We start from the raw sequence: 19,092 nt of genomic DNA, 5'->3' as shown, positions 1-19,092 counted from the left end.
AAATAAACTTACAAAATGTAATTTGCTGAGTGATAACCTATGTTTTCTACACCAAGACTCCAAGTGACATTCTACAGATAAACATCTTAATTGATCAGTAATGTAAGAATTAAAATTCATTCATCGACACTGTCAAAAAACGTCTAATAACACACAATTTGCGGTGAAATGTAATAAAGCATCAGGCTAATGACAGTAGTAGGGCGTAAATATTCACATATTATGTTCTCAAAGGATGTTGTTGTATTGTTTCTCATCCACACTCTTGAGTAATGAAAACTCAATACTATTCGATCTGTATAACCAATTTATAACCCAACCACCACCATGGATAGAAAATCCAGTGTACTAGACATAGATATTAACATGAGCAACGGAAGCAAGATTAACAAACCACATTGGCACATGCAGTGTTCTAACACAATTCTAGTAGAATGCACAGCATTTTCCACTACTTCCAAGTAAACTATATATGACAATTGTAAGTCAAAACTGGACTAGGATGTCCAGTGTGGTGCATTAGCCCAAAAGCTGAAGAAAAACGAACACTTTCCAAGCAAGTTCCAAGTCTCCTTCCGTCTAAATCTAAATCATTACAAACTAGAACCGGCTAAGAGTTCTATATAGCCATGAACAAAATGTACATACACATCAGGAGGAAGAAGGAGGGGAGTTACTACCCCCAGATTCAGCCTCCACAGCCTCATGCTTTACACTTAAGGATAACGAGATGACATCATCATCGTGGTGGTTTTCAGGTGGAGAAGAAGAATGGTGGGAGAAACTGGAGACAGAGACGTTGGGGAAGTTGAGGCGGGCACAAGAACCGTACATAGCGCGGGCAGCTTCGTCATAGGCAAGGGCAGCACCAATGGCGGTCGGGAAAGTTCCAAGCCAAAGCCTGCTGCCTCTGTTTGGCTCTCGAATTTCGGCAACCCATTTTCCCCAAGTTCTCTGCCTCACTCCCCGGTAGTTACACCGCGAATTCTCAGGTCCCCCTTTTCCCTTCATACACCCCTTCTTCGACCCCTTCGCCGGAACCTTCCGAATCGGTTTATCGGCGTCGCTGCTTGAATCAAGCTGTGCGTTGTACTCTTTCCATTTTGCAAGTATTTTTGCTACCGACTTCGATCCACCATCCCCCTTCGTGTTCCCTTTCCCCAACATTTCTGCATGCAATGCAAACCCTAATTTTACAACACTTTGCCTTCATTAGATTCGTTACACCGAAATTGACCGAAATAAAATCAGATTTAAAGAATTCTTTGAAACTAAAACGAAATGAAGAGAAGGATAAAGAGGGAGGAGGAAAAGAGCTAACCTGAGAGGAGGCCCGAGTGTTTTAGCTGTGTGATCGGAATTGGAAAGATTAGGGGCACATGATTGGGGACAATGAAGAATAAGAAGGAAGAAGGAGGAAGATGTTGAAAACAGAGATGAGCACCGACAAGACAAAGAAACTAGGGTTCACTAGCCGCCTGCATTTTGTTCCTACCACTATACTCCAAACTAGACAACAAAATAATGAGACAATTATTTTGATATTCTTTTATAGTTAGAGAAATTATTTTTGTATATTATTATATAATAAATTTATGGATAATTCACCTAAACAAATAGAATTGAATGTAATATTATATGGATGTTCTAAAATCAAACTATTTAAATGTATGTTCGATTTTTATGTTCATTCTATGTAAATTAAAGTTATTAAACTCAATTTAAGTGTTGGACAAATATTTCGGTTATACTGCCTTGTCTCATAAGTTCAGATTGGTGTGAAGGTTCAAGGGAGGATATGATCTTTTAGATGTAGGTTTTAAGTATTTTATGGTGAAATTTGATCTTTTAGAAGACAGAAATAAGGTGCTTTTCGACGGTCTGTGAATGATTGTTGGGCACTATCTTCCTGTTAAGCCATGGACCCAAGATATTCGACCATGCGAACCTTCCTTTGGATCAATAATGGTGTGGATCTGCATTGTCGGTCTTCTGATCTGGTGCTACTAGGAGGAGGCGATGTTGCGCATTGCAACTGCTATAAGAGTCCTGATCAAAGTTGATCTTGCCACAAAATCAGCAGAACGAGGCAAATATGCACGATCCTGGGTTCAAATCAATCTCGAACTCCCGGTGATTAAGAAACTCTTAGTTGATGGCTATGAATATGAGGTTGAGTATCAGAGTCTCCATTTGATTTGTGAGAGTTGCTCATGCTTTGGCCATGGCACAAAAGATTGCAAGCACCAAGGGAAAGTAGCGGCATCGAAGGTGGTTCCGCAAGAGCAGGGGTTAGCACAAGGGAGGCCTCCAAAGAAGATCTTTTCCACCATCATCGGTGGTACCTAACCCTCCAAATTTTCAAATTGAAAAGGTTTTTGAATTTGGCGAAAATCATGGGCGTAATCATGAGGAAGATATCTTACCATCTATGGAAGAGAATCTCCTGCATGCAAATCACATTATTCACGTAGGTCATGGAGATGATGAAAATATTGACAATAAGGAGGAATGGACCACTGTTATAAGGAAGGAAAAAAAGAAATTAGGCCAACAGGATCACGAGCCCATAATGAATCATACCAAGCAAATGAATAAAGAAACTGGATTCGGATCTCCATCAATCAATGTTAAAAAAAAAAAGGAACTCAGGGTCAGGTAAAAGTCTAATTCTCTTTCCAGATTGCCACTTTATCAAAGAGCCAAGGGCCTTTGAACTTGCAACAGCAAACTCTCGCACCGAGGTCTGTTCGTAAAAGGTTCCGGCCAGCATCACTCCAATCATCTCCGGAAGGGGTAAATGAGAGAGGCAAAGCAGGCATTTCTCAGTGTTAGAATATAATTAGGATCAATTGGCATTATTTAGTATATCTGAATATTTATTATAGGAGATTACGTTTTTATTATTACGATTCTCTTAGTACTTATAAATACCCTTTTATATTGTATCATTCTAGACAACTTGAATAGACAACTTGAATACACTCAATAATATACAAATCCTTTCTCCAGTCTAGTCTCTTGTTTCTAACATGGTATCAGAGCCATGGTATCCTCCTTGAATACTCACAAACATTTTTTCTATTGCTCTCTCTCCCTTTTTCTAACATGGTATCAGAGCCATGGTATCCTCCTTGAAGAGGATAGGTTATTTTTCTTACGGTGAAATCACCGTAGTTTTTGTACTTTTTTTTCTATGCCATTTTTCTTTACCTTTTGTCACTTCTTTGATGCTTTTTCACCTCACCGACTAGCCTATTCTCTCCATCTTGTGTCTTTTCGAGTCGAATGATCAAACATCAATGTCATCCGCTGTTTTCCTATTCTCATGAAGAAATCATATAGTTTTTGCTCTCTTTCGGCAGTTCCGTCCGCGTTCTCTCGTGGAAGTTCCGTCTGCGTTCTCTCGTGGCAGTTCTGTTCTCTCGTGGTAGTTCTGTCTGTGTTTTCTTGTGGCAGTTCCGTCTGCATTTTCTCGTGGCAGTTCCATCTGCGTTTCGTCTGTGTTTTCTTGTGGCAGTTCCATCTGCGTTTCTTTCTGGCAGTTTCGTCTGCACTTCCTTCAGACAAGCGGCAGTTCCGTCTGCGCTTCCTTCAGACAAGCGGCAGTTCCGTCCGCGCTTCCTTCAGACTAGCGGTAGTTCCGTCTGTGCTTCCTTCAGACTAGCGGCAGTTCCGTCTACACCCGTTTTAGAGAATTTATGCATTTTTTTCTTTTTTCTCTTTATTTCGTTATTTTAAATAAGTTTCAAACTCAAGTTTTCACTTGAGTTTGAGGGGGGATGTTAGAATATAATTAGGATCAATTAGGATCAATTAGCATTATTTAGTATATCTGAATTATAGGAGATTGCATTTTTATTATTACGATTCTCTTAGTACCTATAAATATCCTTTTATATTGTATCATTCTAGACAACTTGAATAGACAACTTGAATACACTCAATAATATACAAATCCTTTCTCCAGTCTAGTCTCTTATTTCTAACACTCAGGATGGCCAAGGTGGGGCCTCCTCAACCAAAGAGGTCACATCTCAAGCCCCATGGTGACTTAGATGTTGCCGTCTCTGCTCCATGACTTCTATTTGTTTGTTATGGATTGTTGCAACATTATTATGTGGAATATTAGAGGTGCCTCCAACAAGATGGCACGAGTTCACTGCAAGGAGTTGGTTAGAAAATTTAATCCCTCATTTTTTCATTTTAGTTGAAACGCATTCTATTTTTTCCAATTTAAAATCTTTTTGGAAAAATCTAGGTTTTCATGCTTCTGGTGTTGTGGAAGCCATAGGGCACAAAGGTGGAATTTATTTTCTTTTCTCCAATCCTAGTCTAAAGTGTCGAGTGATTGGTCAGTTTAAACATTGTGTAACTGTGGCTATTAGCTCTGGCTCTTCTGAGGGGTATCGCAGTGCTATGTATGCTAGTCCTCAAGTTGGTAGGAGATCTTATCTTTGGAATCATTTAAGCAAGTTAGCAAGCCAGATTTATGGCCCTTGGCTTGTTTTTGGGGACATCAACGAGGTTCTTAGACTAGAAGAGGTGAAGGGGGCTCTTTTTTTATCCATAACAGACTGAGCGGTTTGCCTCTATTCTAGATGACTGCAATTTACTAGAGCTGCAAATAATCAACGGGAGGTTTTTCTGGTATAGACGTATTCAACACCATAAAGACATTACTAAGAAGCTTGATCATGTCTTGCACAATGCGGAATGGCTAGATTTTTTCCTGAGGCTTATTCAGAGATTCTTAATAGACTTTACTCTGACCACTGCCCGATTCTTATTTGATGTAATGGCTGCCCTCAAAACAAAGCAAATCGTCCCTTTATATTTCAAGTAGCTTGGTCAACCCATCCCATGTATAGGAATGTTGTTAAGGAAGCTTGGCATCCCGAGTCTTCTTGCTTTTCCTCCAAGCTGCAACATGTTCAGGATGATTCTTTGGAATTTAATTCGAAGGTATTCGGTAATATCTTTGCTAAGAACAAGGATTTTGAGAGACATATTAGTAATATTCAAAGGCGTCTAGAAGAGGTTGATATTCTTTCCCTAAGGGTTAAAGAAAAGGAGCTTAATGATGACTATAATTGAATTTTCCTGTAAGAAGAACTTTTTTAGTTTCAGAAATCTCGGAAGCAATGGGATAAATTTGGAGACCGTAATAGAAAAATTTTTCACTTGCAATCAGTGATTAAGAGGAAGAACAACAAAATTAAAGGGATGTTTGTGGGTGATGGTATGTGGTCTTCTGACTCTTCTGTTCTTCAAGCTGAAGCTGTTTCTTTTTTCAAGAACCTTTTTTGCTCTGTGGAAGATATTGATTTGGACTGCATGGGTGATATCCCTCTTCTAACTCTTAGCCCGAATGTCTGTGAGAATCTCACTGCTCCAGCTTCTTTCTCCGGGGTCAAAGCAGCTGTCTTTGGCATGAGCTCCTTTAAGGCTCCAGGGCCAGATCGCTTTCAAGCTTATTTTTTCAAGGAATATTAGAATATTATTAGAGCAGATGTCTAGCATTTGGTTAGAATGGCCTTTACAGTTGGGTACCTTAACTCGAAACTTATTAAGACTCTCACTATTTTGATTCCTAAGATAGAAGCGCCAACGTTTATGAAGGATTTCAAGCCCATTAGCCTATGTAATGTGGTGTACAAAGTCATTATAGAGGTGTTGGTTAATCGCTTACGACCCTTCTTGGAAGAGATCATCAGCCCCCTCCAGGGTGGTTTTATCTCGGAAAGGGGCACTCCGGATAATATCATTATTGCCCAAGAAGTGTTGCATTTTATAAAGCATACAAAGTCAAAAAAGGTATGCTAGCCTTTAAGATTGATTTAGGAAAAGCATACGATAGAGTTGACTGAGGGTTTCTTGAGCATTCCCTGATGAGTTTTGGTTTTCCCTCCCCCTCGGTCAGGCTTATTATGTCTTGTGTCAAAGCTTCTTCTCTATCCATCATTTGGAATGGTTCTAGACTCGACATTTTTTCTCCTAACAGAGGGCTCTATCAGGGTGACCCCATATCTCCATATTTATTTATCATTTGCATGGAGCGGCTTGCCTGTTATATTTCGAACTTAGTGGACAATGGGTGTTGGGATCCGGTAGCTATTTCTAGAGGTGGCTCGGGAATATCGCACTTTTATGTTCGCTGATGATCTGCTATTGTTTTGTAAAGCAAAAAAAGCTCAAGTGCAAGTTGTGATGAACACTCTTAGCAACTTTTTTAAAGCTTCAAGCATGAAGATTGTTTCGAGGGTTACCTGAAACTGTAGGCCAATCTCAGATGAGATCTTATGTGCTGATCGGAGATGACAGGTCCGACTGTGAGTGGAGGCCGGAGCTATCGTATCCGACTTGTTGAGCTTGGCTACACTGCTGATCCTTCATCACCGGAGGGTGGGGGGCACCTGCAAGGGACTCCAATGCTTAAGTTAGCAAGGGTATTAAGCAGGTTTTTAGTAGAATTAGAGTATGAGTTATACCTGGGTGCTCCAGTGTATTTATAATGGTGTGGAGTGACCTTTTTAGATAAGATAAGTTAGTTATCTTCATCTTATCTTATCTTTGGGTGAAGTCATCTTATCTTTAAGGGAACCGCCCTTATCTCTATAGGCTTGGGCTGCCTTTGGATTTGGGTCGTGTTCCTCTATTTGGACCCTTTATTGGGCTTTCCTGGTGATTTGGCCAAGCTCTTTGAGAAGAGGTCGGATAGTCTGACCTGAAGAGGTCGGTCGCTTTGTCGCTAAACATCCCGGGTCGGATAGCTCGACCTAGGGTATGAACAGTGCCCCTGCTCGAGCTCGGTCTTTCTTTTTGAGGTCGAGTCTTAGTTTTAGGACTTCGATCTTTCTTTGGTGAAGCCGAACTCGAGCATCTTTGTCGATTTCATCTTTGTAGCGTCCTCCTTTTTGAATATGGAACGTTTTCTTTAGCTTCTTCTTAAAAGCGCGTGCTTTTGCATTAGCGCTCTTAGCCTTGGGAATATGCGAGGGTTTTAATACCCTCATTAATTGGTTTTTAATTGCCCCATTTCTCTTAGCCTCTCTATTTTGAATTTCACACTCAGAAAAAATGGTTTCTCTTCTCCGTAACTTCCCTTTTCTTTCTCTCTTTCTGTTTCCTGAAGTTTACGGTTTTTGCATTTCTTCCCTACGACGTCATCTGGTGATTTCTTGGTGTCTTTCTTTGCTCGAAAGGCGATTCTGTCTCTCCGCCTTCAATCTTCTTCGAAGCTTCTTCCTTTCTTCAGGTTGGTTCTTCTTTTCATTGTTCTCATCATTTTTTCGGGTAAAGCTTTGATTCTGACTGAATGTATGTTGGAAAGCTTGAACCTTTTTATAGTCTTGTGTTTGCTTGTTACTGTGATGTATTTTTTCTGGCTTCCTTTTCGTCTTTATGCATACTCCTGGTATTTCTGTTGAGGTTTTTTAGGGCTTTGCATGTTTTTGCTGCTTGATTCTAGTTGTTCTTTACTGCTTGAGTTTTGCTAAAAAGATTGCCCCTTGATTTTTGCCCTGTTGATAGCTTTCCTTGCTTCTGAACTTTGTAGAAGATAACGATGCTTGTTTTGATTTTCTTTGTTTGTTTGGGGGGATTTTATTTCTCTGAAAAAGGGTTGCGTCTTCGATGATTTCTTCTTGATACATTTTGTTGCTTGGTAGCTTCATTTGTTAATCGAACTGGGATGGTGAGCCTGGGAGGTAGTTTATTTTGATGGTTTTATTTGATTTGTGGCTTGTAGTCTTCTTCTCAAAATGTCGCTTTAGTTGTAGAACAAAAACGGGGTTTATTGTTTTCCTGTTAGGATGTGTCGAGATGTGAGCTTGTAGGTTTTCCTAAATCCTTGTCCTGTTAACTGTCTCCAAAGGATGCCCCTGGATATTTTTAATGTGGGTCCTGTGGTTTCCTTTTGTTGCTTGTACTGCGCTGGGTTATGTTGGCTGATTTGTTTTGGTTTCGTTTGAGATGTTTTTTAGTAATCCAATCTTCTTTTCTTGTTTGTAGGACTAGTTGGCCATGTCTTCTCACAAAAATATTGTCGAGGCGTCTTCTAAGGTTCCTGAGGGGATGTCTGATTGGTTAGACTCCCTTGTGTTGCTGTGTGTTTCCTTAGCCAATTCTGAATTTTGCGTAGATCTTAGAAAACATCACCGAATTTATAGCAATGAAGATCAGGAGAACAATTACGAGTTGGTAGCACCTGATTCTGACGATAGGGTTTGCTTCCCTGTCCTGACTCAGGAGGAGTGTTCCTTTTTCTATGCGTATGATTTCTTTTTTAGCCAAATGAACATCACCCTTCCCTTTACTTCTTTTAAAACTGACCTGTTATGGTCCTGTAACGTTGCCCCTTCTCAGCTTCACCCAAATTCTTGGGGTTTTATCAAGATTTTTCAGTTGGTTTGTCGAGAATTTGCTGTTACTCCTTCTTAAACTCTCTTTTTGTATCTTTTTGTGTTGACCAAGCCTGGGACTACCAAGAAAAAGGCTTCTTGGATTTCTTTTAGGTCTGTCCAGGGACACAAAGTTTTTTCTATGTATGATGAATCCTTTCAGGATTTTAAGAATTACTTCTTTAAGGTCCGGGCTGTTGAAGGAGCTCGACCTTTCTTTCTGGATGAGAATAACGAACCCCGCTTTCCTTTAGAGTGGCAGAAGAACGTAGTGGTATCCCGATACACCGGGAGATGTTGGACAAGGTCGAGCAGGCCTTTGTAACTGTTTTGGAGGACATTTGGGGGGAACCTCCTCATTTGGACACTGAAAAATCTTTGGGGGATCCATCCCTTGTCCGAACTGTATTGGGTATTTACTTGATGTCTTTTGTTTCTTGTTTTTTCTTTGCTGCCTTCTTCTTTTTCTGGTTTGTAAAGCTGTTTGTTCTTCATTTTTCAGAGATGGCCAAGAATAATGAATTGATGAAGGCTTTCAAGAAAGTGAGAAAGGCTACTGCGGCCCAGAACATCTCGACCAGGGCGGATGGGGAAGGGTCCTCTCAGGTTCCATCGAAGCCATCTGTGCCGAGCTCGCCCGAACCGAGGAGAATGATCCCTACTCCTCGAGTCCGTGTAATTGATCCTCCGCAGTCTTCTGCTGCTGTTTCTTACCCTCCGGTCGTTCCTCCTTCCAAAAGACCCCGAACTGTCGAGCCCTTCAATCTGGATGCGCCTGATTTTGACGTTGTTGGCTTTATCGACCAACAGATCGGTCCTTATGGTGCCCTCCCTATGGATGATGTATCTCTCCTTCGCCACTTAGATTTTATAACTCGGAGTAGTATTAAGATGGCGCATATGGGAGCTGCCCTGTACCGAACTGCCCAAGATCTTCCTCTTCATGCCACCAAAGCCTCCATGGAGGAGGCTAAGCATGAGTTCGACCGGATGAAGGGTTTGAAAGAGGAACTCCAAGTGAAGGTGACCAAGCTGGAGAAGGAGTTGGAGGTCGAAAAGGCTAGTTCTGTTGCCTTGGCGGCTTCTGTGAGGTTGGCTGAAGACACGGCCTTGAGGCACAAGGACAGCTATGTCACGACCTACAGGGAAGTGATGCGTCTTAGGGAGGAGTTGGAGTCTGCCCGGGTTGATTATGCCGAGCTCCAGGGTCACCTTATAGGCAGCGTAAATGCTGCTTATGAGAACCTGAAGGAGCAGGTTTGGGTTCTTGCCCCCGAGGTCGACCTTGCTCTATTCAGTCTGGATAATTTTGTAAAGGATAGCAAGATTATCCCTGACGACCCTGATCATGACGATGTTGAGCCTCCCTCTGTGCCTGCGACCAAAGCTTTTGTTATGCCGACTTCTTCAGCTCCTTCTTCTGAGGTCGTTCATCCTGAATCAGATCCTGATTGCCAAATCTTGAATAGGGATGATGGGACAGTGGATGCAGTGCCTCTTCGGACTCGCCCTCCTTCACCCCGTGTTGATGTTGCCGAGAAGCCTTCGGGTAAATAGTTTTCTAAATGTTTGTGTCGATAGCCCAGCTTGTGGGCTTTTAAACTCTTTATGATGTTTGCTGACTGTTGACACTCTTTTAGTTTGCTTGTTTAGCAACTCTTTTTTTGAAAAACAAAATAGTTTCCAGGTTCTTGGGGCTGATTTTGGTAGCCTCTTGAGCTTGTTATTATTATAACTTTATGCTTTTCATGTCATGTCTGTTTGCATCTGTCTTGGTATCTTTTTTAGACTTTTTGGAGTGTTGGAGCTTTGTTGACCTCTTTAGATTGCCTTTATACTTGTGGCTTGATTCCTCTGAGGTTGTAGTTGCTTGGATCCAACTTGTATGTCGGCTTCCTTATGTTGGCTTGAAGTCATTTCTAATAACCCTATTTGTTGGGACCTTTGTGAGGTCTCCGTTAGTAATTACCTTTATAACGTTAAGGTTTTTGGAAAGCCGTCTTTGTCATTTCAGTTACTTCTAGTAATCCTTTCTTTTGGACCTTGTTAGGTCTTATTTTAGGAATTACTCTTGTAACTTGTTTGGGGGAGGCCGACTTCTTTATGTCATTCTTACCTAAGTTATTTCTAGTAACCCTCTTTCTCGGACCCTCATCAAGTCTCTTTCAGGGGTTATTTTTTATAACTTGTTGATTTTGGAACCGACTTCCTTGTGTTGGTTCCTTCTAAGTTATTTTTAGAAATCCTCTTTCTTGGACTTTGTTCAGGTCTCTTTTAGGGATTACTTTTATAACTTTATGTTTTGGGCCGACTTCTTCATGTCGGACCCTTCTAAGTTATAGTAATCCTCTTTTATAAGATTGGTCAGACCTCTTTCCAGGGATTTACTTATAACTTTGGTTATTGCGACTGGTCTGACTTTTTTACGTTGGCCAGTCTTTAAGTTATTTTTTAGCAATCCATTTTATTAAGACCTCGTCAGGTCCTTTCTATGGATCACTTTCGATAACTTCTTGCATTATTCTGTTTTCATCTTTGCCGATTTTGTAGAAATTGGGTTTAATCCTCATTTGGTCGACCTTTTAATGAATTTGGTTTTCATCTCTGTTGGTCTTTATCGTGATCGTGTAGTGAATTTGATTTTCACTTTCTGCCGATCTATAGCTTTATAATCGGACGATGAATGTTTCAGATTAATGTGGCTTGAGAATTTGTAGAAGATCTAAACAGATTTTATTCAAAAGAAAATGCAAATATATACATGCGGGAGTTTTATCCTTTTAAGTTGGCAGTTTGTAAGTCTTGGCTTGGCGCCTCATTAAAAAACTTTTTCAGGAAAAAAAGTGCGCCTTATCCTAAGATCCTTTACCATCCCTAACTATAGTACCTTCTTAGGTTGCAAGTGTGCCATGACCTAGGAAGCTCTTGCCCATCGAGTTCGGACAGTCTGTAGTAGCCCTTTCTAAGTACTTCTACGACTCGGTAGACAATGGGTGTTGGGATCCGGTAGCTATTTCTAGAGGTGGCCTGGGAATATTGCACTTTTATGTTCGCTGATGATCTGCTATTGTTTTGTAAAGCAAAAAGCTCAAGTGCAAGTTGTGATGAACACTCTTAGCAACTTTTGTAAAGCTTCGGGCATGAAGATTGTTCCGAGGGTTACCTGAAACTGTAGGCCGATCTCGGATGAGATCTTATATGCTGATCGGAGATGACGGGTCCGACTGTGAGTGGAGGCCGGAGCTATCGTATCCGACTTGTTGAGCTTGGCTACACTGCTGATCCTTCGTTACCGGAGGGTGGGGGGTACCTGCAAGGGACTCCAATGCTTAAGTTAACAAGGGTATTAAGCAGGTTTTTAGTAGAATTAGAGTATGAGTTATACCTGGGTGCTCTAGTGTATTTATAATGGTGTGGAGTGACTTTTTTAGATAAGATAAGTAAGTTATCTTCATCTTATCTTATCTTTGGGTGAGGCCATCTTATCTTCAAGGGAACCGCCCTTATCTCTATAGGCTTGGGCTGCCTTTGGATTTGGGTCGTGTTCCTCTATTCGGGCCCTTTATTGGGCTTTCCTGGCGATTTGGCTGAGCTCTTTGAGAAGAGGTCGGATAGTCTGACCTGAAGAGGTCGGTCGTTTTGTTGCTAAATATCCCGGGTTGGATAGCTCGACCCAGGGTATGAACAAATATCAACCTTGAAAAGTCTAAAGCTTTGTGTTCCAAGAATGTCAGCAATAGAAGAAAAGATTTGTTCACTGGGGTATCTTCCATCCAGTTCACCCAAGACTTGGGGCAATATCTTGGTGTGAATTTGAGTCACTCGAGGATGACCAAGGTTACTTTTAATAATATCCTGAATAAGATTAGAGGGCATCTTGCTGGCTGGAAAGGTAGGATCCTTAACAAAGCAGGTAGATTGTGTCTCATCAACTCAGTGGCCTCATCTATCCCTATTTATAACATGCAAGTGTCTCTCTTTCCAGTGGGTATTCATAATGACATCTCTTCCATGATGCGCATATTCTTCTGGAAAGGGCAGGTTGATGGAAGAGGGATGAGTTTTGTTAATTGGAAGCCGATAATCACCCTTAAAAAATATGGTTGTCTTGGAGTGAGGGATCCTCGATGGTCTAATATTGCCCTTTTAGGTAAGCTCATTTGGCACCTTCACAACTCACCGGAGAAACTTTGGGTTCAACTTGTCACACATAAATACCTTTCGAATAGGGAGGTAAAAACTCTCCCTTGTTCTAATAATGCTTCCCCTTCTTGGAAGGGTATTTATAAAGCCTTCCAAGTCTTGCAAGATGGCTATTCCTAGAGTACTGGTCCTCCTCACCAATCGTTCTGGTATGATGATTGGAGATTTGAAAGGCCCTTGTAGACGTTCTTCCCTATGTCCACATCTCGGATATTGAGCTAAGACTTCAGGATTTATGGAAGAATGGTACTTGGAATTTGAATCGGGTTTGCACCATAATTTCTGGACCTTCAAGTTGGAAGTAGCACTGGTTGGTTTTGGAATGCATCCTCTTCAAAGGTTTACACCTCAAAATGGGGCTATTATCAGGTGTGCAAGAGGAACTTAAATTGGGATTATCAAAGCAATTGGTTGTGGCTTTGGCGCCTGGAGGTTCCTGAAAGGTATAAGTAGGACCATCAAAATGGATTAAACCCATCGGACCAGCCCGTTTATCCATTTAAATGGGCGAGCTTTACCTCTAAAATAAAGCCCATTTAAATTTCGGGTTAAACAGACTGAGCCCGATTAACCCAAAAAAAATGACGGGTTAAACGGGCTAACCCGCGGGCTAAACGGATGGCCCGTTTATTTTTTTACATTTTTTTCAAAAAAATAGCACTTTTTTAGCCGATATTTCTCCCGATCCGACCCAAAAATTTGACCCATCAACTAAAAAATATATATATATTTTTAAAGGTTTTTGACCTAAAAGTGGTATTTTTTGTCAAAATATTTTTCAAAAAATAAAATAAAAGAATAAACGGGCTAGCCCGTTTAACCCATCGGGCTGACCATAAACGGTCCGGACGAAAAAAATTATAGCCCACGAATAAAGCGGGCTTAAACGGGCTAGCCTATTTAACCCGCGGGATTAACGGGCTGCGCCTAATTGGGCCGGGCTAGCCCGTTTGACAGCCCTAGGTATAAGTTGTTAGTATGGCTTTCTCTCCATCAAGCGTTACCTATTACTTCCTTTCTTTTTCGGAGATATTTGTCCTCGGTGCAATTCTAATTCTGAAACTGTGCTTCACTACCTTCGTGATTATCCTATGTCTCACGATATTTGGCAAAGGTTGAATTATGATCAGGTGAACCTTGATTTTTTACCTTGGATTTTGAGAGATAAGAATCGTAATGCTTATCGCTTCTTCTCTACTCTTTGGTGGATATGAAGGGAGAGAAACAATGCTATTTTTAATCCTTTGGATCCTTGGACTCCGGGTAAAGTGGTTGCTCTAATCTATGCCTCTGAGAATGAGTTACACAAGATTTTTACCTTGCAACAAGCTTCCTGCATGTCTCCTTTGATTCTGAACTAAGTCCCCCCTGCCCATGGCTCTATCACGGTCAATTGTGATGCTGGAAAACTTGATGCTGATGGTGCTATTGGCTTCAGTTGTGTTATCCAAGATTGGAATAGTGTGTAGACAGGTTGTGCTGGTATTATTCTCCCTTCCAGTATTCTTCAAGGTGAATTATTTGCTATTTGGAGAGGATTATTGTTGGCTTGGGAGGCTGATTTTAAAGATGTTTGTTGCGAGACTGATTGCCTTGAGGCTTTCCTTTTATTGAGAGATTTTTCTGCTCATACTAGCAGTGAGGTAAGTTTCTTACTTGAGAAGATTCATGACATTACTCGACGTTCGTGGAGGACAAAGCTGGTGTTGATTCAGAGAATGGCGAATTGTTTAGCTGACTCCTTGGCGAATCATGCTATCAAGGAAGGTGTTTACCATGCTGAATGGCTGGTGCTGTGGGAGGGTCTTCAATTACTTCTTCTTCAGGATATGATGCCTTAGTTATTTTAGGGTTCTTGTTCCATGTTCCATTTGCCTCTTCTTTTTCTCTTTTAGTTACAGTCACAAAAAAAATCGATTTAAGGTTCCTCTATGTAAATTGAATGAAACAAATTAGATTTACATGCATGAGTAGTAAATCGAATGAAGCAGATTCGATTACAAGAGAATGAACTTTAGTGAGGTAATTCAAAACTATTTGTTTCGATTTACTACATATTACTAAAACCAAGTAAATCAAGTCTAATAGATTTGATTTATTTAACACGATGAGCCAAAACAAATCGAGTTCAGATAATTCGATTTAGGGTACGAGTCTAAGGTATGTAAATATGAGTAGAACATTGAATTTCATTATACTGGCATTCACAATGACTAGTGAGGATAGTTTTTTAGTTCTTATGCACTACAGAGGGACCATTAAGAAAAAATGCAAGAGGAAATAAAATTTTTACAGATAAGGATCCATTGAACGTCTTTACCAATCCTTCTACGAGTTTTTTTTTTATTTTTTGAGTACTATAATCCAAAAAGTAGAACTGCATAGCATGAAACATGTGAAAAAGTCATTTTATAGAATTCTAATTTTTATTGTTTGAGATGGTGTGAAGTGCAACTCATTTGTAATAGACAGTGACGAAGATTTGCAAGTTTTATTTCACTATCGTCATCAATTTTCTGATGTGAGGACCCATGAGATATTAGCCAAGCTTGGAGATGTGGTCTGTAGATCAGGAGGATCGAATCAGAATCCTTAATCTGTAGTCATGTCAGGAGCCTCTAGTTCAATGTCTGTTGGTGCCTCTTCATCTATGTGCTTGTCATTGCACCTGGGAAAGTTTTGGTGACATCTCCGTCCTTCACAGCTGATCTAAAGCGCGATGGCGATGGACAAATAGATGATATTCGATCTTTCGGTCAGCTTGCTATTGTGATAGTGGGTATTCCTTTTATGATCCCGGTTTCAGGGGAGGGTGGAGAACCAGATGCCATCAAAGATGTACTGCGGGATGACGATAATGTGGAGCCCACCATGATTGATGAGGATAGCAACAATGATCTATGGAGGAGTATTCCAGTCGGGGGTGGTGTAACATCGAGTTCGAAAATTCAGCAATACCCCTCACACTTTTCGACTTTAGACTTGGAGGTTATGACATAGCAGGGGGTTTTCGAATGTAGAATCCAAATTTGGGGCCAGAGATATACATAATTCAATAGGTCTAACTGAGTTCCAAGCTGGTGATAAACCCTATTTTTAGGGTTTATCTTGTGTTGAATTTAGTAGATTTTATCAAATTTTCTCACATTTATTCAATGAAATAGTATGGTTTTGTGAATTTCTCCTAAATTGTGCTTAAGAGTGAAAACATGCTTTTTAGGCCTTAAAATTGCTAAATTTAATTCACTTTAATTCCATTCGATACCTTGATATGTTTGTTGAGTGATTCCAGGTTTATAAGGCAAAGATTGGATTGAAGGAATGAAGAAAAAGTATGTAAAAGTAGAGAATTCATGAAGAAATGAAGTTTGAAAATCTGCCATGCGAGGCATACGCGTGACACCCAACACGTGACCTCATTTAATGCTATACGCTAGGGGCGAATTCTAAGCCTCCAAAACCCAATCCAACTCATTTCTGAAGCTATTTCAAGCAGAATTCAAGAGGAAATAAGGGAGAGCAATTAGGAGTAGAATAGAATCATTCTTTAGGTCATATTCTAGAGAGAGAAGCTCTCTCTTCTCTCTAGAATTAGGGTAGATTAGATTAGATTTCTATTAGATTTAGGTTTAATTGTTGCCTTGATTTAGTTTTCCTTGCAATTTTACTACAAGAAAATGGAACATTTGTAACAAAAAATTTGTATCAAATTTAAAATTGTTACAAAAAATAGTATTTTGTAATAATAATTAGTGATTGTTACAAAAGAATAATATTTTGTAACAAAGGAAACAAGTTGTTACAAAACATGATAATATTTTGTAACAACCTGTTTTTTTTTTTTACAAATTATGTTAGTTTTTGTAACGAGATGGTGTTTTGTTACAAAATATTGTAATATTTTGTAACAAAAAAAAACAAGTTGCAAAAATTTAAAATATTTTGTAACAAAACAACTTTTTGTTTCAAAAACCCCAATTGTTTTGTAACAAAAAATTAATTTATCACAAAATTTAATATTGTTTGTAACAAGTTAATTATTTTTCACAAAATATAAATATATTTTATAACAATTTTTTTAAGATATTAAACACTTTAGGAATAAAAAAATTGTGTATATATTCTTTTTAAAATAATTTTATTTTGTTTCAAAAATTAAAATTTTTTACATAATGTATGTATTCATTAATTTTTAAAAATTTTAAATATTATTTTATATTTTTTTAAAAAATTAATACATAATTTTTATTAATAATCAAATTTTTAAAATTAATTAAAAATTAATTCATGTAACTTAAAAAAAATTTATTAAATTATAAATATAAATAAAAGTAAATAAATATAAAAGAAAAAAAACCAAAATACTAAAAGCAGGGGTGTAAAAAGTAATAGAGTAGTGCAGTAAAAAACTCTAAGTCCCCACCCCCTCAAGCCTCACTCCACGAACACTCTGTTGCGTCGTCTACTGTAACATCCCGCATTTTTTGAAAATCTAATTATGAATATATTGTGATTTTATCTTATTAAGTTTAAACTTTGTAATTTTAGAAATTACTTTATTAAAAATAATTAAATAGATTCGGAGATAATTTTATTTTTGACCAATTAAGATTCTTAAGCAATTTTATTATAATTGAGTATATTGCATATTCTTAGTAGTTGAAAAATAAGAAAGGATTGTACATTTTAATTTAAGTAACTCCTATTATGAATAAATTGTGACTTATTTTATTAGTTTGAACTCTTAGAGATTAATTTATTAAGAATGATTAAATTAATTTTAATAAATACTTTAATTTTAAGTCAATTAGTATTTGTGCACAATTTTCATTATAACTAGTTATCTTATATAAATTGAAATTAAATTTATGATGAAAAAATAATGAAAAAATAATGAAAGGTCATATACTTTAATTTAAGTATTGATATTTTGAGTTTAACCATATTTTATAAAATGCGATTACTACGTTTACTTTATAATTTAAATTAGAAATAATTATTTGAGCTCGTTAATAAATTGATAGATAAAATCTTATACGTTTTAAAAGTAATCTTTATATTATATTCAAATTCTAAATTGTTATTCTATCATAAATATTTTGTAAAATTGTTATATTACTCGTATATAATTAACCCTAACTCTAAAATTCCTAAATAAAACCCCAATTCCCCAATCCCTAAATCAAACACAACGCACATACGTTCAGGAAAGGAAAGAAATGAGAGAAGGGGGGAACTCGAAAGGGGAGAAGGAAGGACGGGAAAAATAGCGCAAGGGAGAGGAAGGCGCCATTGCACACGGAGAAAGGAGAGGGGGACGCGCCGCTGCTATGTGTCATTACCGCCTCACTAAGAATCCCAAGACAGAGAAGGAAGCTCGCGACCGAGATGAGATAGGACCATCGCCACTGTCGCGCGTTGCCATGTGCCGTCACTGCTGCCCGAGACGTCGCCATTGCCGTGGGTGGAGTCCGCTGGTGCCGATTGAACAGGAATGAGGGAGAGGCGTCGAGAGAGAGAGACGCGATGGAGGTAACAGGGAGGAGTTGCCGTCCCGTCCATGGATCCCAAGCTCGCATCTCTGAGTTTCAACGCCGCCGTCGCCGGAGTTCCTGGCCGCTGCTGTCGTTTATGGTGAGTTAATCGTGCCTAGCTACCATAATCACCACCATTTCTGAACTCTTATTGTTCTGTAACACCCTGTAATTGCCCTTGATGTTCTTGGCTCTGTTGGATTTATTGGAATCGTTACAGCTGAGACTTGTCACCAAGGGAGAGAAGCCACTACACCATCCTCTCCGTTTTGACATTAAACCTCTATTCATAACCCTGTAACGCTCTCGCTCTTGTTCTGTTTGGCATCTTATTTCTCTGTTAAATTCTTATTTTAATTATGATACCCAATATCCCTGTTTTAGTATTGTGCATCCCTGTTTTAGTACTGTGCTGTTATGCTGGAGCTGTTAAAATTGTTATTGCTGCAAGCGTAATTGGAGTTGACGCTTTCGCTGTTCAAACTAATGCGGCTATATATGTCCCCGGTTGCGACAGAATTACCATCGCTGCTGCTGCAAAATTCAAAATAAAGACTTATCACGATTAATTCGTACGGCTTCGACTAAATCGAGGTAGGGGTTTAACTTAAACGGTTTTAATTTAAGAATGCCCACAAAGTTTATTGGGTAACGGCAAATAGGTATAATAGTTGTGAGTGATTGATTGATTATATGAAGGTTGAATTGTGGCTGAGATTGTGATCGGAATGATTGAGATTTTGGTTGGAACTTTGATTGAATTTGTTGATTTTGTGAAAATGATTATGCGTGGTTTATGAATTGTTTGATGAGAGATTGTTGTGAATTCTGTATTTTGATGGATTAAATTGAAATTATTGTTATTAAGCTGGTCATATGATTTTTGTAATGGACTTAGTTGGTGATTGATTGCAGTTGGATTTAGAGAATATTTGGAGGACTGAATCTTGAAA

At 39.0% G+C, this 19,092-nt stretch overlaps 1 protein-coding gene across 2 annotated transcripts; it reads right to left on the bottom strand.

Annotated features, from left to right (window-relative positions):
• Positions 1–270: 270 nt before the first annotated feature.
• LOC112770978 (putative dehydration-responsive element-binding protein 2H) lies at positions 271–1,672 on the bottom strand. 2 transcript variants are annotated; one of them, XM_025815506.2, is made up of 2 exons: positions 1,322–1,672; positions 271–1,169 (listed from the first exon to the last, which is right to left on the bottom strand). In XM_025815506.2, exon 2 carries the CDS (start codon positions 1,165–1,167, stop codon positions 652–654), a length of 516 nt encoding a protein of 171 aa, XP_025671291.1. In that variant the 5' UTR covers positions 1,168–1,169; positions 1,322–1,672; the 3' UTR covers positions 271–651. The 2 variants fall into 2 exon arrangements, with proteins under 2 accessions (XP_025671291.1, XP_025671290.1); XM_025815505.2 differs by having other exon boundaries at positions 271–1,187; positions 1,322–1,553.
• Between the last annotated feature and the right edge of the window lie 17,420 nt (positions 1,673–19,092).

Source organism: Arachis hypogaea, chromosome 18, assembly GCF_003086295.3.
Source record: "Arachis hypogaea cultivar Tifrunner chromosome 18, arahy.Tifrunner.gnm2.J5K5, whole genome shotgun sequence".
Lineage (NCBI taxonomy): Eukaryota > Viridiplantae > Streptophyta > Magnoliopsida > Fabales > Fabaceae > Arachis > Arachis hypogaea.
The sequence above is the reverse complement of the archived record's forward strand: the minus strand, read 5'-3'. Positions and strand labels throughout refer to the sequence as shown.

Excerpts from the sequence above, each read along its gene's own strand:
- LOC112770978 (XM_025815506.2), bottom strand. The coding sequence starts at position 1,167 with ATGTTGGGGAAAGGGAACACGAAGGGGGATGGTGGATCGAAGTCGGTA.